The 26,028-nt window shown below is 37.8% G+C and overlaps 2 protein-coding genes across 2 annotated transcripts in view; one reads left to right on the top strand and one right to left on the bottom strand.

Annotated features, from left to right (window-relative positions):
- Positions 1-6,698, top strand: part of LOC311297023 (uncharacterized protein) — a 31,729-nt gene extending 25,031 nt beyond the window's left edge. Inside the window, exon 4 of the mRNA XM_084419087.1 lies at positions 6,623-6,698. Coding sequence (XP_084275213.1) covers positions 6,623-6,648 — 26 coding nt within the window. The 3' untranslated portion in view covers positions 6,649-6,698. The remainder of the gene's footprint in view (positions 1-6,622) is intronic.
- A 1,406-nt stretch (positions 6,699-8,104) lies between these two features.
- tbx4 (T-box transcription factor 4) lies at positions 8,105-24,993 on the bottom strand. Its single transcript, XM_084419507.1, has 9 exons — positions 24,591-24,993; positions 21,379-21,524; positions 21,047-21,141; positions 16,275-16,394; positions 14,747-14,894; positions 10,610-10,762; positions 10,422-10,510; positions 10,109-10,344; positions 8,105-9,568 (listed from the first exon to the last, which is right to left on the bottom strand). The coding sequence occupies exons 2-9, from the start codon at positions 21,520-21,522 to the stop codon at positions 8,931-8,933; spliced, it is 1,623 nt and encodes a 540-aa protein (XP_084275633.1). The 5' UTR covers positions 21,523-21,524; positions 24,591-24,993; the 3' UTR covers positions 8,105-8,930.
- Between the last annotated feature and the right edge of the window lie 1,035 nt (positions 24,994-26,028).

Genomic DNA, 26,028 nt, shown 5'->3' with positions numbered 1-26,028 from the left:
CAAGGCATGATGGATCCATGTTCTCATTCTGTTTACGCCAAATTCTGACTCTACCATCTGAATGTCTCAACAGAAATCGAGACTCATCAGACCAGGCAACATTTTTCAAGTCTTCAACTGTCCAATTTTGGTGAGCTTGTGCAAATTGTAGCCTCTTTTTCCTATTTGTAGTGGAGATGAGTGGTACCCGGTGGGGTCTTCTGCTGTTGTAGCCCATCCGCCTCAAGGTTGTGCGTGTTGTGGCTTCACAAATGCTTTTCTGCATACCTCGGTTGTAACAAGTGGTTATTTCAGTCAAAGTTGCTCTTCTATCAGCTTGAATCAGTCAGCCCATTCTCCTCTGACCTCTAGCATCAACAAGGCATTTTCACCCACAGGACTGCCGCATACTGGATGTTTTTCCCTTTTCACACCATTCTTTGTAAACCCTAGAAATGGTTGTGCGTGAAAATCCCAGAAACTGAGCAGATTGTGAAATACTTAGACCGGCCCGTCTGGCACCAACAACCATGCCACGCTCAAAATTGCTTAAATCACCTTTCTTGACCAGGACCACACCCCTAAATGCATTGAAGCAACTACCATGTGATTGGTTGATTAGATAATTGCATTAATGAGAAATTGAACAGGTGTTCCTAATAATCCTTTAGGTGAGTGTATATTAGAAGCTATGTGTCTGTCATGGATTTGCACTGAATTGATTCTCAAAAATACGGAACAAAGTGCGTTCCGTATCAGTTCAATACGGAACAAGACTTTTATGTGTCAAATACGGGACGATTCCGTATTATACGGAACGGTTGGCAACCCTATTCTCAGTGCTGATTTCACTGCCTGCAGCATATTTGCCTTTTCATGCAGCCATCTGATGTTTTACACTTCTTAAGAGTCTTCAGAGGTACTGTATTTTGAGTAACTACTTGAGAAACTACTTAAAGTACTTCTTTTTCCGGGTGGATCATCAAGACTATTGGTCCTCCTAGTTGTCAATCATTCTGGTGATATGTTTACGTAAGGCCGTCGTACGTGCTCCCTAGGTAGTTTTCGCTTTCTGCGCATGCGCACTTTCGGGTGTATGTGTGTGGTGAGCTACGGTTTCAGCCATTCATTGAAGCTCGCCCGTTCTCACCGGGTTTTTTCAAAATGTCTGAGGGTCGCAAGAGAAAAAGTGTCTACGAATTGTATGACAAGAAGAGAAAGGCCTCTGAAGAAAGAAACAAGACCAGTGTGTTTTTGGGAGAATATTTCACACGCTGGTGTGCGCTAAAAGCACAGGTTGGGCTTCCCACTGATGCCTCAGTCGCGAAGTTTCTACTCGACGGGTAAAGTTTGGCATGCTATTTGGAGAAATCCATTTAAAATCACTGCTAGTAAAAGTTAATGTAAGCTATGATTAGCGATGCTAGCCCTGGCACAAGTCACGCACTAGGCTCGTGCATGCTCTCTCGTGCACACGTTTAATAGGCGTTCCCTCTCGGGAGCAGGTAGAGTGTTGCGCATGTGCATTTTTTCAAAAAGTGGAGAGGGCAGTTCTTTTCTAAAATTCGGGAAAATCCTCCGCTATACCTTTAAGCAAGAAAAAAAAGTTAGATTTTCCTGTCTGTGATTTAAAAAAATATATTTTTATATATATTATGTTATATAAATTTCACTATATTATACTAAGCAGCTGCCTGGAAATAGAGTTCTTCATGAATTGGGGAAAAGCTTCCATCAGGAAGTATTTGAGACCACTTATAACCAACCATGTTGTTTTAGACAGTAAATTATCATAATTCGCTTCATAACAAATTATATCTACCCAGCACGTTAAGTTCTTCTTGTGTGTCAATGTTTTTCTTTAAGTCAGCGAGAACTTGGATTTTTCCTTTAAACTATAATTATGCTCATTGAAGTGCGGGATTTTAGGAGACATGTGGGCAACTGCTGCAGTTAAGCAATTTAAGAAATAAATAATTAACTGAATAGCACTTGATATAAACATGTCTATGACAGAAACAACATTTTTCTGGTCTCTTAGGCCTTTTCAAACTTATTTAGAGTGGTCTTACCCTCTTCAGCTTTGTTTGCGTAGCCCTTTAATATACAACCACCCACAGTACTGAAGTTGAGGCCTATTGAGCCATATAGGGGCATTAGAAAGATAATGTGTGCACTGGCACTGATCATGACAACGACAGCACGACCTGACACTAATCTTGTGACCTTTCATGCGTTCTTCGCATACCCACCATTCCTCCAGTGTTTCAGTGGTGTCCAAGCATGACAGGTAAAAGGTGCATCACCCTTCATTCCGAGTCTGAATGTAGGCGTCTCTTTGAATTGCCACTTTATCTGTTTTGCTTGGCTGCTCGTCAAAGGTAGAAACATTGATGCAGCTGTAATATAGTGTGCTTCCCTTATCCTCTGAATGTTACCTGTATTTGTAATCTTTACCTCTGTAAGGGAGTCTAAACTAAATTGAGGGCACGAAAGGTCACCTCCACAAGCAGAAAACCCCCAGCTGAGATTCAGGTTTGATGTTGAACATCAATGTCTATGAATGCTCAAAAACCACTGGCTTTGAGAAATAAGTTCATATTGGGGAAATATTATTACTGCTTTAACTTTACTTTATTAGCTTCACTTCCATTCGTTTTTATGAGATAGAGAAAAGAATGTTTCCTGTGACCTTTAGAGCATGTCATTTTCCTGTATAGCCACTCCATAGACCCACTTTTTAGTTCATCTTGTCAGCCTGAAGCAGTAAACACCTGTTCTGACTAAGTTGCCATATCAGCTCAGAACAGATTTACGTAAGCCAGCAAGGATGAGCTTCAAATCACCTGTAAAGAGTCTTTGAGCCTTAACTGAGGACCTTAATCCTTTAGTTTGCCTTCCATCTCGGGCTTAGGGCACTTACAGCGCCGCAAGTTGGCATCGGTTTTGGCTAGTGGCCCCTGGAAAGTCCATTTGTCCTTTGGCAAATTTTTGGCAAAAAATGTTTGTGCTCAACTCACTCTTAATCAATTTTGTGCACTGAGACATCTACTCTATGTTGTTTTTGAAAGAATGTTAGAATACAATTTTGTGCTAAAAGAGTTATAAAAATAAAAAATAGCTAGTTTAGTGTATGTAATACAAGAACATTGCTTTTTCTTCCATAATGGTTTATCTGAATCATTTTTATTTGCACTTTACATCTACTTAGATTCCAGAACATAGTCCTTGTTCCTTTAATGAGTTAGATTTGGTGATAAAACTGATTGAGTATGGTGATATCCTGAACCTGTGAGTTTTCCAGTAAGCCCACAGGTTGACGTGGCAGATGACTCACAAATCCAATCTGCTTTAGTTTTATTTTTATTTGCCCGGTGTATCTGGCTAATTAGCATCACAGGCTTTGCTTGGCAAAGTGTGTAAAATGACAAACAAGGTTGTATTGTGCTCCTCCTCCTCCTTTAGCCAGGTAATCACTTTTCGATGGTCTTATCCCCTCTGCCTGCTCTGTCAGTCACTGGTGGCCTGATATTCCGTTAGCTGTATTTGTTTTTTGTCAAACTAAACACTTGATCTGTGCGCAGGCATCAACCGGAGGTGAGGTCTCGGGAGGCAGATCATCTCAATTGGGTATTAAAGAGGACAAATTAATTAGCCTGAGGCTTTGCTGTTGCTTTTTCCGGGCTAATCCCAAATCTTCCCTCACAGTGCGGGATTGCCAGACTCTCCTGGGAACTACATTAAAGTGACAAAGATGATTCTGGAAGACACAGTCCTCCGGTTCTGTCATTATTTACTCACCGTCATGTTGTTCCAAACCAAGACAATGGAAGTCAGTGGGACAACATTGGATCCCACTGACTTTTAATTGAATGACACATTTTTTCTTTTTTGGTATTGAATGACATGAGGGTGAGTAAATGATGATGGAATGTTCCATTTTGGGTGAAGTATCCATTTAAACTCACCATTACATTTGCACTGAAAATCTTGTTCATTGTTTTGTTTATTATGGACAGCCAATAACTTTTAAAGAATGTTAGCCACAGAAACAGGTATTACATTATGATCAACCTAATTTTTCTAACACCTCCATGGTTCTGCAGTAACAGTGTTCAGCCAGTAGAGGGGATTGGCACTCTAGATGGTTGAAAACTGGCAGCCATTCTCCCCTCCTTATACACAATACCTTGTCTATTTGAATAGACCTGTCCCGATTCTTAAAAGCAAAGGACTATCCACTCTAGACTATAGCCCCTGTTGAGTCTTTTCTGTCAAGTCTTGACTTCATTCATTTGTTATTTTGGTCAAATAAACTGAATATGTGCTGTAGTAACAGAACTGGTACAAGTGATGTAAGCATAAACAGTGCCTCAAGCTTAAACAAATTGGTTTTCCACTTCCTTAAATGACTAATGCCTTTAAAGGAGTGCTGATGTGGGAGTCAAAGACTTGTGTAAGGAAGGAATCCTCTGTTGTAAACTCAATCTCGTCACTAAAATGCCATGTACTCGAGGAGGTCCCCTCAAGACCAAATGCAACACCTTGTCCTCCAGAAAAACACTGCCTAATTATTGTCATATGACTGCAAAATTTGATCTCTTTCCTTTGACCTGTACATTTGCTTTACTGCAGATAAAATACAGAGGTAAGCGGACTCGGTTACTTTAATCATTGATTGGTCGCTTGATAGGTCATGTGTACGCTGCTGCAAACCCTCTCGCTGGTTGGTTTATTCTGTGTAACACTTCCTTCATTCCCTCTTTTTCTTGTGCACACACTCTAGGATGCTGTGTTAAGATTGGGGGCTTGTGAAAGGGGCAGCCCTTGGCGTATTAACAGCTGATTGGTTGTCTAGAGACCCAACAAAAATTCTGTTGAGAATGAAGAGGTGGAGAATTGAAGTGCACGAAAGCATATCACGCTTTCAAACACTAATTTGCCATCCAGAACTCGCTCTTTCCTTTACTACACATGCACAGGCTCACATGCTATACCATTAGACAAATGTGATGCAACAATGAGGTAATGTGAAGTCTATGCATGTGCAGTCCTCAAATCCAACCCCAACGGTTTTTATGATCCTGTTTTCATCATATTCTGTTTTTTTTTTTTTTTATGGTGTTCTTTTTTTTTTTTATGTTTGTATTTCAGTGAAGTATATATTTGGATACAGATCAATATTTTCCACTTTGCGAAACACTGTTATAATTGGTTAAACAGCCTTTTACAAGAATTAGCCCCAAATTTGAGCTTGTTTGTTGTCTGTGTTCTTCTGCCATCACGGCAAAATATATATCAGGCTTACCGTTCTCCATTTAATCCGATGGATAAAAGATTAATCCATCCACCATTTCTTTAGAAAACTCTAATCCGCAGTATGTATATAATACAATTATTAATTTTATTGGTCCTTTTATCCAAAGCCACTCAGTAATGTCGGACCCCAATTTTCTACAGTTGGGTTTATGTTTTATTGGAGTCGACCAGATGTACCTTTTGATCAATGGATGCCGCCTTGAGTTGGACCGCTGAATCTCCCAATTTGGCCCTCCTCCTGAAGCCCACCCTCTTGTGTAAGATCAGTCAACCCCCCTCCATTCCAATGCAGGAAGACCACAAACAACTCCAGCTTGAGGGATTATGATTTCGTTTTTATTCCAAAGTCACTGAAAGTGCAAAAAGCAACTTCGCATTAGACTTGACAGCATTAATGCCTGCTGCAATGGGCAGGTTATGCACAAAAAGGGCTCCATGTGGTGCCCCTCCCATTTCAGTCGCCCCCTTTTTTTCATCCCGAGAGTGTTGGCGGGGCCCACTGAATGCAAAGCTGTCCGGTCGCCCCAGCGGATCTGGCCGCATGTGGATCGAATCAGAATTATCCACTAATTGACTATTTACTGGGCTCCAGAAAGGCCATAATGGACTTGATATTAAATCTTCTCAAAGTATTTAAAGTGTGCTTCTGAGTGCTCCTTCGAAGAGCCGATTCCAACGTTTTACAAGGAGGAGTGACTTAAGCTGCTGGGTCAGAGAGTTGCCTTGCCAAGGCGGCTCTCAGACGGGATTTAGGGACGACAGTGGGAAGCTGCAAGTGGAGGGCAAGGGAGATCTCCTCCAATGAGTTCCAGATGCCCCTCAGTTCCAACTTAGATAGATACTACAAGCTGGAGTATTCTCTGTGAGGCTTAAACCTGGCTCTATTTTAATGGAGATAGACAGCTTTATATGTGGAAAGTTAAATCGCATGAATCTTATAGGTCCAGTTTGTCTTTTTATGTGCTACCAAAGATTGGTTTAAAAAAAAAAAGGCCAGCTAAGTTTTGATCAGATGACAATGAGGGCTCTTTTTAAGTGATCCTAGATTTATCAGATGGGATTTGGTTAGGGAGAGTTTTTCAGTTTTTAAAAGCATATTAAAATACCAAATGACACTTCCTGTACTTGAACCCAGTCAAAAACAGAACCGCACACCATTGAAGTTATGTATAATATAATTTACTTCATGCTCATGTGTCCCATTGTATACTATTGGCATTTTATGGGATTCATTCTTGGACTGTGTATCACTCATGTAAATCAAAATGTTTTTGGAGCATTTCAAAGACCCAGAATCATGTTCTCATTTCCTCCTTTGCCTTAGATCTGCTTGGTTTCATCAGCAGTTGAGTTCTTCTCTACAATCAATACCCTGGGACCCATTCAGAGGAATCAACTGCATTTCCCATTTGTCTTTTAATATCCCTTTTATTTTTAGCACAAGAAAGTAATATTTTTCATGACTGTTTTCCCTTATGTTCTAAAAAAACTGCTTTATGCAAATCAACTCAATTTTAATTGGTTGTAGTTAAATAAAGTAAGAAAATCACATCATCTAGCACTTCTGTTTATCAATGAATCATAGATGAAAACATTGTTTAGCAGACACTCTTATCCAATGTGACTTTAAAGAAGTCCTTAAGTTTTTATATGTGAAAACATTATAGCCTATATGGTGTACATTCAGTGTAGGTTTGACTTAAACAAAAGTCAGCTATCTTTTCATTTTATTGTTAATATTGTTATGGCTGATAACTGATATATTAAAATTAACATTATTTTGTAATTAATCTGTTCTAAAAAAAAATAAAAAATAAAAAACTTAACACAACCAAAAATCAACCCACAGTTCACAAAAACCACACCTGGAATTTTACCATCTAACAAACAGGTGAGTTGAAATTTGACTGTTGTCTGTAGATCATTATTAACATGTTGTTAGTTATGTTAATTAACCATCATATAGGTCTATTTGGTTTCTATGGTCTGTTCAAACAGGAGGTCTTGAAAACAATGTTACATACTGTAATCTCTAAAAAGAGACTAAAAAAGGTACAGCTTATTCAACATGTGCAAACAACTGAAATTCCTATGGAGAAAATTTGTTACATGATGAATTAACGGTCTCTTTTTGTCAGATTTGTCAACTTAAATGACAGTTTGAGTAAAATCACTACTTTATGTTCCCTTAACACATCCTGTTTTCCTTCATTAGAACCACAGTGCTTACCAGTGATACCCCATCCTTTTTTAATTTGACTTGTGGCAGCCTGCCCACGAAGGCTGTTTCACATTGTCGACCTCTTAAGGATTTTCCAACCTAGCCCAAACTCTGTTCTTCTCTATTCTTTTCTTAATGATCATTTTTAGGCTTCCATCTGGTTGCAAGGAGCTTTTCTGATGTCGAATTGCACTTATCAAACTAATTCAGACAATGATTGGTGCCAAACTCCAAACTCAAACACTTCGCTTCTAGCACATGTTGTTCAACCGGCCCTACAATCTATTTCTAGAATACAGTTCAACAAAAATTGAGGAAAAGTATAGGAGCCAATCTAAGACCACTAAGATGTATTTTCTCAGTGAGCTTTATTTTGAGCTGTAGGTCTGGTCTGTATTTTTTATTTATTTATTTTTTTACTACAAATATAATTTTTATCATTTGATTATGGAAGAGGTGTTTTAATATTGAATAGCTTCATTGTTGTGATTGCATTACAAAGAAATAGTAGCAATTGCATAGCATCAGTACATTAGCAATTCCAGATACATTATATATATATAAAATTGAAAAAATACCTTTTTTGTTTAAAACTTTATTGCAATATTAGGAAATAATAAGGATCTCTTAATAACACCCAGTAAATAACCAATCTTTGGACTTTGCACATGTTTTGCACACTCTAACATTTCAAGAGGAAAAAGGCAGCCTCATTAACTAAGTCTGTTTAGGTTAACTAACAACTAAACTTCTCAATATAATCCACTGACTTTTTTGCACTCAATACAAAAAGTCTCCCAAGTGTGGCAAAATGCAGTTGGCACATACACATTTTGTGCTATATACAAAAATTGAGCACTGATAAGGTTCCTCTTAAAGGGACAGTTCGCCCCAAAATTAAACTTGTCATTATTTACTCTCCCTCATGTCATTCCAAAATTGTATGACTCTCCTCCCAAAAAATATATATTTTGAAAAATAATTCAAGTCAATGGGATCCAATGTTGCATTAAACACCCATTGACATTCGCTACAGTATATGAACAAAAACCCATTTTTTTAACCCATTTAAAAATAAAAATAAAATCTTCTTTTGGAAGAACAGCTTTGGAACGACATTTTCAATTTTAGATGAACTATCCCTTTAATGCCAACAATAGTGCATTAAGTAGGCTGTTTGTGCTTGGCTTCACCACCTGCGCATGAACTACAACTCTGATCATATCTCAAATTCAAATAAATATACAGTGCCACAAATTGTGGGCTTCCTATACTATGAGGCTAAATAGATTTATGGCTTTGCTTTACAATTTAGCATCATGGCTGTAAAAAATAATCTCATTGCAGCTGTTGTTCACAGAGAGTTTGTTTCTCTAAGCTGCAGAGGAATATAGTTGTAGACGGTGGCTGTTTAACTGTCTGTCCAGTGAGGCCCAACACTGCTCAGCCCTGTTTGGAACTGATAGGTTGATTCCCGTGTTGAAGTAGGGCTATGGTTCGGATAGCCCGTGAAATCCCTTTGTGAACGTAATGGCGACCCAGGGTTCCTATGAAACAGCGAGGAATGTGCTCTGTCACGGGAGGCGGGGCCGGAGGGGGAGGAGGATGCTGAAGATGCCGTCGATTGCAACACCCGTTGTGTGGTAAACGTGACTAGGTCGGGAGGTGCTGGATGTGGACGCTGCATGGACGATGAGTGGTGGGGAACCGCGGAGGCTGCGCTGTTGAAGTGTGCAGTGAAGGGCTGGTATTGCACAGACTCCACAGTTTGCATGCCGTAGCGAGGATACGGCTGCACTGACGCCCACATATTGCAGTTCAGTGACGGGGCCGGGAGGTCATCGGTACCCACTGCGCCCCCTGCCTCTCCCTCCACTCCTCCATACATGCATGCCTCTCTAGAACCTAAAGCCTCGCTGCAGTATGGATGGGACAGCAGAGGTGGATCGTAGGAAGGAGGGGAGCGGAAGTAGTGCTCCTCAGAAACCGCAGAGGCTGTTGTGTCAAGATAGGGTCGTTTGCATCCCAGGTCCAAATGTCTTGTGTTATCTAGAAGAAAATTTCATATTTGAATCCACAAGGTTTGGAAATGCAAGAGATTTTGAAACCTGCACTTAATCCGTGTCATAATAATTTATAGGATTAGCAATGCACCCATGCCGATAATCTTATTGGTGTTGTATATGTTGTGTTGAGTTGTGTTGTGCATTAAAATACAGCAAATACATTTTAATTTATGATGTCTAAATTCACTTGCAGTATTTAAAATTATTGGTTTGAATCATTTTAAATGCTACAATTGAATTTAGGCATCAAACATTTTTCATTTTATTTTGCTGATTATATCAGTCATCAGTGTTAATATTTGTGCAATTAGTGCTTTCAAATGTAAACTTTTAGTGAACGTTAGATGACTGCACAGGTAATCTAAATGTAAACAATACAGGAAATGAGCATAGCTGATATCGATTATATAAAATAAAAAGGCAGATATCTATTGACCAATAACCGATATGCTACCAATATTGCGTGTTTTAAGTCAGGATTAACAAGTCTTTGGTAAATAAAGTGGTTGCCATAGCGCTGTACCTCTGTGCTTGAAGCAGTGGTAAAGAAGGCTGGATTCCCTGCTAGATGGGAAGGAGTGAGAGAGAGCTTCCTGGGAATCAGAATTCGGCAGGGGGACGCCACTGTCATACTGATAGTGAGAAACCACCTGTGAGTGGCTATTTAGCACACCTGTACCCAGTTTTCCTGACAGATGGCCATGTGATGAGATAAGCCGCTGCCGGACCATGTTCTTAGAAATCACAGGGTAATCTTTCCTAGGAAAATGGGCACTTGATCAGTAAGACTAAGATCTTTGGTACATTATGCTGCATATTTTAGATGATAATCTTACCCTTGAAGTCTGGACACACGCAAATCTCCCTCGTCGCTGCCACGGAAACCTTTGGCAAAAGGATTGTTCTCAATTTTTAACTGGGTGATCTATGAAGAAACAAACAAGTTAGAATTTGTAGTGTGCTATACAAATAACTGCATGTGATTGTGAGACTCTATTGTGTTATGGGCAGGTTCTAATGGTACCTTATGGTTCTGATAGGATGTAACGGAGATGAAAGCGGTCTCATGGAAGACATGAGTACAGTAGGCTGTGTTCTTAGAGCCAAAGGCATTGTTCTCATCAGCTTTCACAATGTGTAACCTGGGCTGGTATTTGTGCATTGAGTTCAAGATGATCTGTGAACAGAAATGCAAGCCTACATTAGGATAGATTGAGAAAGAGACATTTTCCATTATTTTGCATATGAAAATGTAATAATCTCATTAGTAATCATATGTATTTGCATGTAAAGTTTGGTTCTAGCACATTTCATACTTTTGAAATTTACATTATTAACAGACTGACAGCACTTTACATGTGAACAACTTTAGAGACATACAAATGTTAACGAAACCTTACGTTGAATTAATGGGTTGAATTTGATTTATTGAGCTCTATAAAATATTAAAATATAGCTATAAAAATATATGTGATATAAATATTTATCTTAAAATATTGATAATTGTAATATAATATTTAATTTTATATTACATTACAAATTTTATTTTATTTAGGCAAAGTGTTTTTTTTTATGTTTTAGAAAAAAAGTGTTCTATGCTCACACAGGCTGCAGCTGCATTATTTGATCAAATAAAAATAAAACAAAAAAATATTTCATGTATTTTAGAAAATCATTCTAATATTCTGATTTGGTCCTTAAGTAATATTTCTTGTTATTGTCATCAATGAAAATAAGAATGGTAGTCTATATAGTCAATATATTATATTGATAGATTCATTATTGTCTACATTTCTAAAGCTGTGCATATATAAAAACCTGTATGAATGATCTGATCAATATTTTCAGAAAATATCCAAATGTATAAAACTGTAGATTGATCACTAATGAAGCTGTTGATGTACAGTATATGTTAATGTGACAGCATCAATACACATGTCAAGAGGTTTTGTTCTGTGTTATATGCAAGTAATCCAACTGGACCCTTTGTGTATGTGTGTTTGATCATAGTGTTCTAGCAGCACCAGTCTGCTCAGTGTGTCCATGTGTCTGGTGTTCAGTGAAGCGTTTAGTTAGGGTCATCCCCAACACAGATCTGTCAGGGCCAATGAGCATCAGGGCCTTTCCCTTTGTTATGTCGAAACTCAGACACAAAGTGAGGCAGCTCTCCTCGTTGCTGCACTTTTAGAAGAGGAGTTAGGAGCACTAGTGCACAGAGGGCAACCCCAGGTCAATCCCCCCCATCACAGACACAGACGGTAGCCTCAGCCCAAATGAATGGTTTGTGCGCTTCATTTGGTGAGTGCAGACACATGTGACCTTTGCCTGGTTGGCTGGCTGGCGTCTTGAGGTAATACCATGTGATGCAAACTGCATTGATGATTCAGATATAGAGATGTGTGCTGTCCAAGTATATTAATCAAGCACCTTTGTCAGATCAATGCAGACTCCGAGGCTGCCTTTCATCTCCGTTTTCTTTTAATGTAAGATCTATTTTTGGGGATTGTGTCATGTGACCTTACAGCTAGATTGCCTTGCACTGAAAAGATTCCTGTGCATTCAGTCCACAGCAAGTTGCTTTTAAATATCTGTGGGTGTTGGGAGTCTGTGCGGTCAGTGGTGTAGCAAAAGTAATCGAAGCTTGGTGAAGTGAAGACATCAATAAATCACAATTTAAAAGTAGCTATATAGTTGAGTACACTAAAACAGAACTATTTCAATTTGGTCATGTGCTGAAAAGAACTGTTTTCTATTTCAATATATTTTGAAAGTGTAATTAATTTATAATGTATTCCTGTGATGGCAAAGCTGAATTTTCAGCATTACTACAGCCTTCAGTGGCACATGATCCATCAGAAATCTTTCTATTATCAGAAAATGATATTATCAATTTTGAAAACAGATTTTGCTGCTTAATATTCTTAAGGAAACCTGATACTTTTTTCAGAATTCATTGACGAATAGAAACAGCCTTTTTAATATACATTATAAATATACATTTACATTTAATATAAACATATTTTTATATTTTAAAATATCTTAGTCCATTCTTTTGAAAGGTAGTCGGTCATGGTTTTCACAAAAATATTAAGCAATAAAGTCAAGTCGTCAAGTCAACTTTATTTATATATCGCTTTAATGCAGATTGTATCTAAGCAGATTAACAGTGAAAAACTGGAAAATAATGATCAGTAATGAAAACAGAATTCAGTGTTGATTTAGTTTGGTTCAATAACTTAAATTGGTAAATTATGAAATTCATTTACAGTATAAAGCAGCTCTGCAGAAAACAGTGATGTCATCATCCAGCTCAGTTCAGTTCTCACCCAATAGTGTCAGTGCAGTCAAATCAATAATATTGCTGAAAGCTAAGAACTGTTTATAAACTGTATATGTATGACTTCCTTTATATATTTTTATATATATATATATATATATATATATATATATATATATAAAAGAAAAGGGTTAACACTTAAGTTTAGGGTCCAATTCTCACTATTAACTAGTTGCTTATTAGCATGCATATTACTGGGATATTGGCTGTTTAACTATTAATAAGCAGTAATTAGGAGTTTATTGAGGCAAAAGTCGTAATAGTGAGAATTGGACCCTGATCTAAAGTGTGACCAAAACCGTATATCTGCCATGTATTGGTTTTCGGTCATAACATTAAAAATAATTATCAGCACAATTGTAATATCTGTGGTATTTGTGGAAAGATTTAGTGTATGTTTTGACTGTGGCTTGTGTTGTGCACTAGCATGGCTGCAGTGGTGGCCTGTGTTGGGGCTCTCAGCCAGCCGTGGTGTCCCTGCTGTTGTGGGCGTCAGTAGAGCTTAGCAACCTCTTTCCCTGCTCATTACTCGCCCTTATCACTTCCAAGGCATTCAACTAATCCTGACAGGCCAACTTTGTGTCGTTCTGACAGGTTATGAACCTAATGAGCTATAGTTTCTGATGTTATTGCATCAGACAAGCTAGGTCCACAGGCTCCTTTGGGCAGCGCTGCCATGGTCAGACTCCTCACCTCTGCTCCACTGTTTCTCTTCTCTTTAGAAAGTAGGAGACTCTCAAGATGACCATAGCTCTCACATGAGGTGTATTCATTCTGAACCAAACCGGACCTTGCAAGTCAAATTTAATTTTACGGAAATTCACTAACTGAAATTGTGTAAATGTAATTTTTCACAAGAAATTTTTAATTTTAAACTTGTTGGCTTGACAGCTTTGCTTGAATGTTTAAAAAAGTCTTACAGACAGATTTATGGAAATATGTTACGGAAAAGCTTTTTTTTTTTTTTTTTACAAAGTTGTCAACCACCGGCAGCGTTTTTGACCATTTTTACAAAGATTTCATGAATATTTTGTTGTATGAATATCTGAACATGCAATATATATATATATAAAAAAAAAAGGTTTTAATATAGCTTTGTGCATTCTTTTTTTTATCAACACTTGAATATGGGTGAGCAACATTTTGAGCAAAAAGCTGAGAAAATCACGTTTTTGTCAGACTACATCCAGATCGGATTCAGAAAGATGATCAAAACATGGAGTAGATCGAGTCCATCAACTCTCCTAATGCTTGGACAGTCCTATAGAACTGAAATGGGTCGACATTTCATTTTAGTAACATCAGGCGGTTTTTATTTACTTGCTGTTTAATATTGATGATTGCGGGGTTTTTTTTTACATATGCATGATTACATATGATATCGCTTGTTTCTGCATCTTCTTCATCTGTGTTTTGATCAGGAGATTCAGTACTTATTGATCAATAAGATGCATTTTCCATTCCATTACACCAATTCATCCATTTATTTAAAAAAAATTGCATCACGTAATTTTTTATTAAATATCATTACTAAATCTCCTGGTGAAAAGAAATATTTCTTAAATTATTTTGTCCACTTAAACGGTATTGTATATTTTCTTTTGCATTCAGTTCTGCCTCCATCCATTCAAACACTGATGGATTGAACCAAGCCCCTGCACTACTTTTTTCCCCCGATAACCTTGTATAAAGATGTTTCCACTTCCGCTACATCATGATTTTAAGCAAATATTGTGTTCCACCTAGTCTACCTTGTAAGTCTCTCTTCTTTGCACACTGCAAATCGCAGATTTTAATATATAATCTCAGATTTTGGACACTCACATGCCCGAAAGGATCAAGGTGGTTGTTCGTGAGCTTCAGCTTTTGAAAGGAGACCAGCTGTCTCATCCAGTGGGCGCCTGTTGCAGGAGAGTCTGGGTGGACGTAGAGTCTTCCAGGCATGGCAGGCTCTGCTTTTCCTGCCACCATCCTATGAAGAAGAACAAGAGCAATATTTTATTTTTATTTTTTTTACATGAAAAGGCACTAGCAACATTTGCAAAAGACCTATAGCTTACAGTTGTTGGTTTGGTGTGGTGAATTAGGCTCAGTCCCCCAGAGTTTCTTTTAGTACTATATAGCTTTCCAGCACCTCTGACATCATGCCATAGCGCTTTTAAAAGGAAAACTGTTCTTCAGTGTCACGAAAATAGGATATAGCAGCAGGCTACAGAAAGGCTTTATGCAGAACATCTGCGCATTAATGATCAGAGCACAAGTGGTGAATGTCCAAAACATTTTGGGAATACTTCCCAAAGACTGGTGGCTGCTTTGACCAAAACATCACTGCTAATTGTGTGCCTTGAAGGTGTCGCTGAAGATCTCCAGAACCAATGCTGGCAAATGGTGGAATTCCTGTCTATCCCACAGATTTTGAAAAATGCTCATAAAATGCTCGTTCTCGTGACAAAACATGCCATTCATTGAGATTTGCATGCCGTCGTTTTTTTGTTTAGTTTTTTTCCATGCTGGATACATGCAGATCTGACTTATTTGTGGTGCCGATGGTTGCATGGGTGAAGAGTGCCTATATCTAGTGGCATTGCCTGAGGTACAGGGTCAAAAAGAGGACAGCATGCATAGCCCAGCTGTTTTAAGCCCATTGGTTTTGACAGACTGCCTGCTGTGGCCTACAGTTATTAACTGTGTGCTAATGACAATCCACAGCCAGAACTAGCATTGCATGGATAAACTGATATAGACTGCATATTGTTTGCTTATAAATAATTAATTTGAGTTTCCTTCAGTGTTGGCCTTTGCAAAAGTGTTTAATTGGATGAATGATCATTTTAAGAAAAGTGTTGGAAACAAGGCCAATGCAGTCTTTTTGTGATGGGATTTAATTATTTACCAACATTATATTCAGTATCGCAAAGTATTAGTAAACTTTTGACAATCATTACTGACAGTAAAATTATCAAAAATAATACAATTATAATATTAATAACTATCATTATTATACTTTATCAGCAAAAAGTGTGTATCTGTACTGTGGATATGGATTGCGGCATTTGTCCACTCATGCCAACAAATTAAGAAACATAGACTGGAGGAGCCAGCAGAATATAAAACATACTCATTTTTGTTTCTTTGCAATGTAATCTGGATAAGTGTTTGTCCAGATGCCTCAAGCGAACGGTCACTGTTCTGATCCAGTCACTTTTGCTATTGCATGTTACAGCTGAATTTCCAAAGGCTTAGAGTATCCTTAAACAACTTTCCAGAATGTGTTCATTCTAATTATGCTGTTGTGAGTCAGAATGAATGTCGTCTTCTGCGTTAAAGATGGACAGAGGGACGTTAAACTCACCACTTGTTGTCACAGAACTTGTACCGATGGTCATCAGCTGGAATGATGTCAGTTAATAGGATGTATTTGGTTTTTGGGTTCATTCCTGTGACTTTAACTTTGTAGCTGGGGAACATCCGCCTAAAGAGAGTGCAAATGATGTCATCAGGGTTTCAAATAGTGCCTTACCATTGAAACACATAGAAAAGCTTCATAGAACTTCATCTCTTCGAGTGTTGTACATGGTGAGAAATAAATGTATTAATTAGTTTAGTACTTTATTTCATTTTATTAATCTTATTTTACTTTTTATTTTTTTATAACGGAAACCAAGTTGTTTTTATTCACTTACTACTGTGCTTTTGTCCCTAAATGCCATTTAGATCTAAATTGAAAACTTGGTGTTAATGCACTTTTGTGCTCAGAGAGGTCATTCTCTTTCAATCGCATCTACGCAGGCTTATCCCATTTGTGTCATTCAGGTATCTCAATGCCGTCTTTATTGCTCACTACAGGAACAGCTTTTTCCCCCGAGTGACTTAGGGCCGGGTTGCGTATGCAACAGCTGAGCACTGACAGTAAGCATGGATGAGACCGTCTTATCGGCTCTTTCGAGGGTTTTAACAGGCCTTAAGTGCAAGAGAATCACGGGAAGTGTTTGTTTTGGGCGGATGAGTACACGATTAGTGATCAGATAACAGCTTAACCTGTTTTTAGGACAGATTAGTTGTTTAAGAGGCACAAAAGGTCACTTAAATCTCCAAGAAGGCTGCGTGCTCAAGCATCCCCAGACAGCTCTGCAAAACATCTCACACAAACGGCTCTACCATAAAAGGTTACGCTTCAAAAAAATTCATAAAACCTAAAGCATAAAATTTAACTGTTATCCTCGACAAGCCCATATAAGGAGTCATGATCTGTACCTGGTACTGATTTGCTTTGGGGCAGATATATATTTTCAGGGATTGACTCTGTTTTGAAAGAGCCGCCTTAAAAAATGTGGGATCTCCATTTTGTTCAGATACAGGAGAAGCTGAGATGACAGACCGAATATGCTAATATAGCAGACGCAGTCATAAAACAAATCAATAGAGCTACCTTGAGTAACCTCATCGCATGTAAAATCCCAAAGTTGCAAAAAGATTGATTCCCCTTATAAACTCTGAGTGCTTTTTTAATGGCAGGTCTTTTAAACAGCGGGCAGCTAAACAGCCTCATTGCACCACCCCACTCCTTCAGAAAAGTTCCACTGCAGTGCATTACTTTTTTTGGGGGGTTCCACCAGCAGTCATACATTTATTACGGCAAATAAATGTGCCCTGAGCTGAATCATTTCATTGCATTTGCAAATGCACAACTGCTCAGGCCTGCACTGTGTAAAAAGTGGCCCTGAAAGCACTAGCTCTAATACCCAGACGAAGAGCTCTATGTCTGGCCCAGGCCTGCAATCCAATCAATGTAAATCACACCGGGCAAGACACTGGTAAAGAGGTGCTTTAAGCCATCAGGAACATCTTAAACAAACCTGTCCACCAGGCTACGCTCGGATGATGTCGTCCTTCCCTATTCTTCTGTCAGTAATTTAACAAATTGACAAAATCTTGTTTCATTTTTGGTTCTGACATTGTTTCGACACTAAGAACAAGAAGGTTAAATTAGGTAACATTAGTCAGTGCCATTGGTATCATGAACTAACAATGCAATTGTAAATTTGTTTTTATTCTAATTGTATTTTTAAAATCTAAATCATAAATCATGCATCACAGGTAACTAATAATTAACAAAATAATCATTATTATTATTAACATGTAACTTCTTGCATTAAATTAAACCTTCTGTAAAATGTTACCTTAGTATTACATTAAACATCACAAGAGTTCTTGTGCGTACTTTTATGTAGGCTAACTGAACTTTTAGACATTTTCAAAATGTAAATGTAAATATATCTAAAATAAATTATTCATGTTAAGAAAATACAGTTAGGAAAAATTAACCAGTATTTACAGTACTAACAGTGAGGATGTAATAAATCTTGAGTAAAACACATTTACTCAAGACTCACATGTAAACACCTGAGGGATGTGTAATGCTCTTTCCATTTATGCAATACTTTGACATAATGGCTGCCACAGTAGATCACATTGCACATGTCTAAAGGGGTCTTACAGTGGCTCTGTAACTGTATTCTGTTGCTGTAGGTAGTCATGTTGGAGCGCTGTCCTTGGCATGGGAACAGCTGTGTGCACCATTTACTTTACTGTATAAACGGCGTCTTGTTGCTTGAAGGGATAGATCATCCAAAAATTTTAATTCTGTAATAATTTATTCACCCTCATGTCATTATGACTTTCTTCTGTGGAGCAAAAAAAGAAGATATTTTATGAAAAATGTTGCAGGTTTTTTTCTTTCTTCCTTTTTTTCAGTGGTCTCCAATGTTTTTTCTTCCAAATATCTTTGTGTGTGTGTTCCGCAGAAGAAAGTCATACAGGCTTGGAATGATATGAGCGTGAATAAATGATGACAACTGTATTTAATTTTTTTGGTATATATTACATGTTAAGTTTTAGATATCCTGACAATATCTATGGGAGTGAAATTTCTTTCAAGTGATATGGTTAGATTTCTTAGTTATCTTAGTAAAAGCACTGTTTATGGGTGGGCCTGCGCTTCAGTGTATATGTGTAAGGACGACAGTGAGAAATGGCAAGTATGAAAGTGTATCATATCGGTGTCAGCATGTGCATTATGGCAGCTGTTTCTTTTAGCGTTCATGCGCTCCTGCTCTTTCAGTGATTCATGCTATCTGAAGAGCGCCTAGATCAAAAGAAGCTAGATGATAAAGCAAGTGGGGTCCTTTAGGGCCTGGGAGATGTGATCGAACAGGGCACCATGCTTCACTCATCAGCCTCGCTGATGCTTACTCTGACGGGCTGTGTACAAGTAACACCAGCCGGCTGCTTTCAATAGTCATGTTTAGTGCTTAGTACAGGGCCACAGATGTGCACAATAACAAGATGAGTTGTTGTAGCAGAGTTCAGCTCAGTTTCACCTCAATTTTTTCCTCCAAGAAATATTTGGGGTTCAATACAAGTCAAGCTCAGTCGACAGCATTTGTAGCATAATGTTGATTACCACAAAAAAAAAAGTGGCTTGTAAAATTTGACTTGCAAAAATCTAGGTTACGATGAATCACTTACCTTGGAAGTACATAAGTCCAATTTATGAAAGGATTTATAAGCAGAAATATGAAGTCTGTCATTTTATTGATGCGCATAAATCAGTTTTTTCAGCTACAAATCACTTTTAAAGAAATTTTAGGGTTAGAGCCGTTACGTCGTCAACTAAGTTCTTAAATTGGATATAACTTTACACAGGAAAGGTTAGTTAGCATCTTTTTTAAACTAAAGTTTTGTTAACACACATTGTGTTTATGTTTAGTGGCTAAACTATTGAACTGAGCATTTTAATGTTTACAAATTAGGCCACATTTACTTTTACACTAAGTGCATCCCTGTAACCTAGATTATGGCTTTTTTTTAAAGGAGGGGATTACTTTTCACAGTAATCAACATTATGCCACAAATGCTTTTGTTGACTATGCTTAACTTGAACTGAAGCAAGAATATTTCTTTAACACTATGTATGACCCACTTTCTCTGCGTGCAAGTAGTGCTAGTCGCATGACTGGGGGATTGTTTTTCAATGTTCATGCTAAACTAAATCTCTTTTTGATTATAACAACTGCTATAGTCTTCAGGTATGACATACATTTTTTTCAATGATATTATTCTTTGGATTTTCGACTTATTTGTGCAATTCACAGAAGCAAAATGCTGTCACATGCAATTTTTGTTACTAGTAGACCCAATGAATTGTATGTATTCTTCTTTAGCGTAAACCTATACTGTCAAACTGCATATACCGTGCAGACATGGCTGAAGCCTGCTATGTAACACAAGACTACGTTGAGAATCATTGCATGAAATTGGCCCCAATTTTGTGTAATGGGACCCATCGTGAAGAAACCTGGTGAGTTTTCTCAAGATTTACAATTCAGTGAATGGCTGTCTAATATCCTACAAGTCATATCCCCCCAAAATAAAATGAAACGGTTAAAAGCTCTTCCTACTGCATGGCTCGATTGACATATTGAGCATCTTTAACAGAGCCTGGTGTCCATTATACACTAAAGTATGTAAAATGAAATGAGCCCATCTGTTGTTGGAACTATGTGGAAGTACAGTCTCCTGTTCTGTGCACAGCTGTCTGACTGAACAGTGCTTTGCTCTTCAAAGGGTTTAAGGCTTCTCGGAGCACTTTATCAGTTGGACAGGGGGAAGCCCATCCCTCACAATGTTACAGCATTAAAGAAAAATGGTGGTGACCTTTTGCATTTTCCACAGAGAAGCGCTGAGAAACTGCGGGCTAAGACTGGCAGAGAGCATTGACTCATTCTCTGCTTAATATCCAGGGTCCTGCTCTTAATCCACAGGGCACATTAAATCTAACACACGGGGCAGCCGTTTGTGTTTTCAATTAGATATTTGTATGCACAGGAATTCAGCCTTGCTTTCCCTTGGTCACATAATATTTTATAAATATTCTATTAAAAGCACTTCATCTTTTCATGCGACTGAGCCTCTTGGTAAAACAAGGTTTCACATTTGCATTTCTTACTAGAAGCGAGATGGCCTAGTTATGTTTTCGTTTCCCTGTTGCAACACCACTTTTCTGTCTGTGTGTGTGTGTGTTAAAGTCTAAAATCGGGTGGATGGAAATGACGCTCTTCTTGCCTGCCTGCTTTGGTGATGATCATCTCGGTTCCGGCCTCATGGAACTTCTTCCATAGTTCCCTGTCGTGAAGAACCACTTTGATGTTTTCAATGTTCTGAAAGTACAGGCACAAAAAAGATAAATGATAATGAGTCATTGTTCATGGAAAATGGCTATTAATATTGCTCAAATGAAAAGAGAAAAATATGAAATTAACAATTTTATTATTTACTAATATAATTCATTTGATCTTGTTTAATCATTAAATCTTTGTTATGTTACATTACATCTCATCGCAGAGGTGAAGATCTATAAGTCAGGACTCATTAAAAGGATCCAAGTGATTGGCTACCTTGTCAGGCTCATTGTTCTGGGGAATGCTGGGAGTTGTAGGCAGGCCCAAATGTGAGGAATCACTGGCAAGCTCAGGACGCCCACCCAACTGGGCCACGGTCATACCTTCATCAGCCACAGCTGAGGCCTTCTCCTGTAGCATTTCTGTAAAATCACAGAAATATTAGTTTAATTATGGCTACGCAATGTAACTTTCAGAATAGGAAAAATTTTATATCAAATTTTTACCGGGGGTTTTCCACTTTTTTTGAAAAAGAAATCATATAAAATGAAAAATAGAAAAGCATAAAATATACTTTGAGATTATGATGCCAAGAAAATAAATGATATATTTTTCATTGTCTTAAAAAATTAGAAAACGAGCCAACGAAAAAAAACGAACCTCATGCCGTGTTTTTAACACAAGCTAAAAACCTAATGATATATGTATAATGAAAATACCACAGATGCCATAGTTCCTCTTTGTTCTCTCATAGCCTGCTCTAATTGATTATACACAGAGAGAGACAAGACATGGGCTGCAAAATTTGAGAAATAACGTACATTAACATTTACATTTCGTGAGGGAAAGTCTGTCCTCATAACATGGCCTGGCCAATTCATTTCAAGGAAAAGGGTCGAGATCCGTTTGTTCTGAAGTATCGCAAGATTAAATATTTACACTTCCAGCATTCGGGCACCTCGGTTTTATGGAAGCGTGCTAAACACTGCTGATTCCATTAAGAGAGGTCACAAACTTAGCCCCGCTCTCACGCCCCTTCTCTGCTCACGCTCAGACATCACACCAAAGGTATGTCTCATTAATGTAGTACAACACACTGCCTCCAGAATGCTGCCTATCTGCACGGCGGACACCAAACCGCTCTCATGGTGAAAGCCACCTCCTCCCACCCGCTCCTAATCTCACGCATGTAAACAATGTGAGTGTGCGCCCTTCAGATAAAAGGAGAAGAGCGGGATTCCGTGTAAACTCGGGCAGGCATTTGCCAAAGCTAATAAAGATAAAGTCTGACAGTCACAGTGAGGCTACAGCAAGTCAACCCTGGACTTTTCCAGTCCAAAATGTGCCTTTCACTTACACTGTTTAACTAAGCCCAGTGAGCGAGAGATCTGTTTACATCTCTGTCACCCCAGACATATAATCCGCTAAACTATTCCTGGCAGATACTGCTGTGTGCACACGGGGGTTCGCTGGCTATTTCCAGTGTGTTGTCCAAAATGTTCGACACCAATCCAATTTTGACTTATCGCTTCTTATCAAATTTTTAAAAAGTAATAATAATACAATAGTTTGAGGATGGACTGCACCATATTCTATATTAGCCATGATTTTGTGGTCAGAATTCACCCAGTTCATTGAAATACATTTTTGGAAACCTGGAATAATATCGTGCCTGGGAGGGGGAGGGGGGTGTTTTATACCGGTTTGATGCACTTTATAATGGCGGCCCAGTATGATTTGATCTTCCATTTTATTCTGTACCAGAGTGGAAACAATGCGTGTTAGAGAACAGGCCTGTTCACTTCTAACACAGCATGTTTTCCTTCCTAGGTATGGTGACATTCTGCTATATTTCTTCAATGATACTTTGCAACACACACTTGAACCATTTTGGCTGTAGGGTTCTTAAGTTAGTTATATGATTCTTTGGCGATTACAAATCACTTTGATGTTTCATTATTGGTTCCTAAGATTTGTGCATTGATTTCTGAGTTCTTTAAAGCACCTGTAAATGGTTTTCTAAAGCCAAAATTGTTTTGGGACTTAAAAAGGCATTATATTCTAATTAGAACATTTATGTTTAGCATTTGTGGGCTGTTATCCCATGACTGCTTGAATATTGTCATATTGTCCTTTTGACAAACACAGTGAGAAAATGAAAAATGCTGGAAATGTGCTTGCCCCCTTCAGGTGTCCTTTAACCATTTGAATTAAATAGGATTTGACAGCTGAACAACAACAAAAATAAAAACAATAAAAGATTAAGAATTGGGTTCATTTCTAACACAAGTTTTAGATTCAGTTGAATATATACTGTAGTTTCCTTTTCTAAAAGGTGTAAGATAATAGTATAATTCTTGCTATCTGTCAATGTAATAATTATATTTTAGATGTGCTTTGCATTTTCGTTGTGATATAAAAGAGTGCAACTAATGGTGCATTTGTTATTAATCATAGATATTATTATTTATGTAGGCCCTATTGAATAAATCAGTCTGTGTAATAATAGGCCTACCTGTTTTTCTTGATTTGATTAATTAGATTTTCTTGACTTGATTTAATTAATTGATTAAGTCCCACCCCCCCAAAAAAACCTAAAAGTGCATTTCACCAGCTTAAAATTAAATATAGCCTATTATTTAAACATGATTGTTTTGATTTGTTTTTAAATAAAATGTCTGTAGTCTAAATACTGTGTGATTGGTAGCCTAGATATATGTGTGAATATTTTTGTTCTTTTGCATTTGTCACGCTTCTATTTATTTCCGATTATCAAAAAAATATAGGCTATATACATTTTATTTAGCATATCAATTTTAAATATTAAGAAATGTGTCATTTGATTGTTTGCGAAGAACTATGCTATCGCCATCCGAATGAATTAAGCTGCTTCTTTAAGGCCTTTAGGTCTACTCCATTCATTCGGGCAAAATGATAGATCAGGGATTGACACGAACAAGATCAAAAGTAACTGCATCATCAGATGTTCAAATCTGTGCTCCCAACAATTCATTGAAAATATTAAGCGAGCACACACATACAGGCCGCAGTGCTTTCTTTTGAGATAAATCACATTAACACGCAGTAGCCTATAATGCAAAAGCATCCTACATCAAATGTTGTACAAAATTACATTTATAAGCAGTACATAGGCAAGTATAGTACAAATAAATGGTATTTTAAGCGGCATAATAATACAGTAAAAAGGCTCCACAGTTTACAAAAGCTACAGTAGCCTATACTATAGGAACTTCAGATTGTTTACATCACAAGCTGTTCAGATATTGTTAAATAAAATTCCTATAGCCATGGTTTTATTTATGAAGGACTGACGCCTTCTCGTTGATCACTTAATTTGATAAAGAAGGATAGATCAACTGTGTCTAATCGCATTACCGACCTCCATGCACATATAAGAGAAGGTTCGGTTCGCCACACGGATTTCAGAGTAGCGTGAAATGACCTACTGAGAACAAATGTAATGTTACCTCATAAAATATTATGTTCTGAAATGCTCCATATCATTCCAAACCGCAATAATCTGTCCACTGCGACATTACAGCAGGAGGCTAGGTCCCGGTGTGGCGTTGAGTCCAGTGCACTAGTATCTGTTCAGCATCCTCATGAGCAGACTGAGCTGTCTCAATTCTCTCTTCCCCGACAGAGTCTGCTTCTGTTCATATAGCGCCGCGAGCCGAGTGCTAACACTGGCGAGTGCTCGTCTCAGAGGCAAATGGTCACTACGTGATGTTTTCTAGGAAACACCGACTATCCACAGGGCAGCTTGAATTGTTAAAACACTGGGGTGAATATCTTGGCTCATTCACTCATTCCCTCCTTCCCCCCGCGCCTCATCGCTGACGTTGCTCTCAATAACACCAAACCCCAAACAACCCGATGCGCAGGGTTGACTCAAACCAACGGTCCTCTCACGAGGAAAGCAAGTCTACTCATCGTTAAACATGACTGGTAGACTCGTCTCCTCATTCTCTCCCCCACAGCAATAGTTTAACATGCAGTAGCCTATTCAAAAAAGCTACCTCAAGGATGGGGACAAAAAAAAGAATAGCCTATGCATTAAGAACATTTGAAAATTTTTAATTTTCTCTATATTGGGGAAATTAAGTTTCCTGTCCTCTGTGATGATTTAAAAAAAAAATGTTTTAAATAGTTTTTTGTTGGTTTTTTGTTATGTTGCACGGTAATTTTTTTATTTTGGGCTAGTTCCCTATCCAGACTTGCGTTTTATAATAAAGATATTTAAATTATGGAAATTCAACTTCCCACCCCAAAAGAACTTAAAAATCATATTTTAAGTCGTTTGGAATTTACGTGAATAATTAATGTCTATTGGTCTGCTTTAGTGTAGAACTGCTGTCATTGCCATCACGCCAAGCATTTTAGACAACAATTGAGTGTTTTTTTTTTTTTTTTTTTTTTTTTTTGCCTTTAATGGAAATTAGAAATAGAGAGGAAAACATCTCAGACAGCAAAGTGACCGCTGAAGAAGACTGAAGATCATAGGCTAAATATAATTAATTTTTATATTCTTACATCATGATCTGAGAGAAGCTTTATACCAATTCATTTTATTCATTATGTAAGATTTTTTATTCATAAATATTTTTTTCTGTTTCATAGTTATTTTACGGTTATATATTGATGTATTAGCAATTCCAAGACATTTTCTCCAAAAAATAATAATATCATCACATCACACACTATGCTGAAAGATTCACCGCATCACACATTATACCAGATCCACCTGAAGGCTGATCAAGCCCATGCATCCGATCTTTATTCAATGATGTGATAAATGTGTTAACAGAGATGAAACATTGTTTGAAGAACAAGATCATCAAGATTTCAAGTTAGCCACAACTGCTTCTAATTAAACAATCACCCATTTATGCTCGGGCAAAAACG

Source organism: Rutilus rutilus, assembly GCF_951802725.1.
Source record: "Rutilus rutilus genome assembly, chromosome: 9".
Taxonomy (NCBI): Eukaryota; Metazoa; Chordata; class Actinopteri; order Cypriniformes; family Leuciscidae; genus Rutilus; species Rutilus rutilus.
Note: the sequence above shows the minus strand (reverse complement) of the source record. Positions and strands in the feature narration are given on the sequence as shown.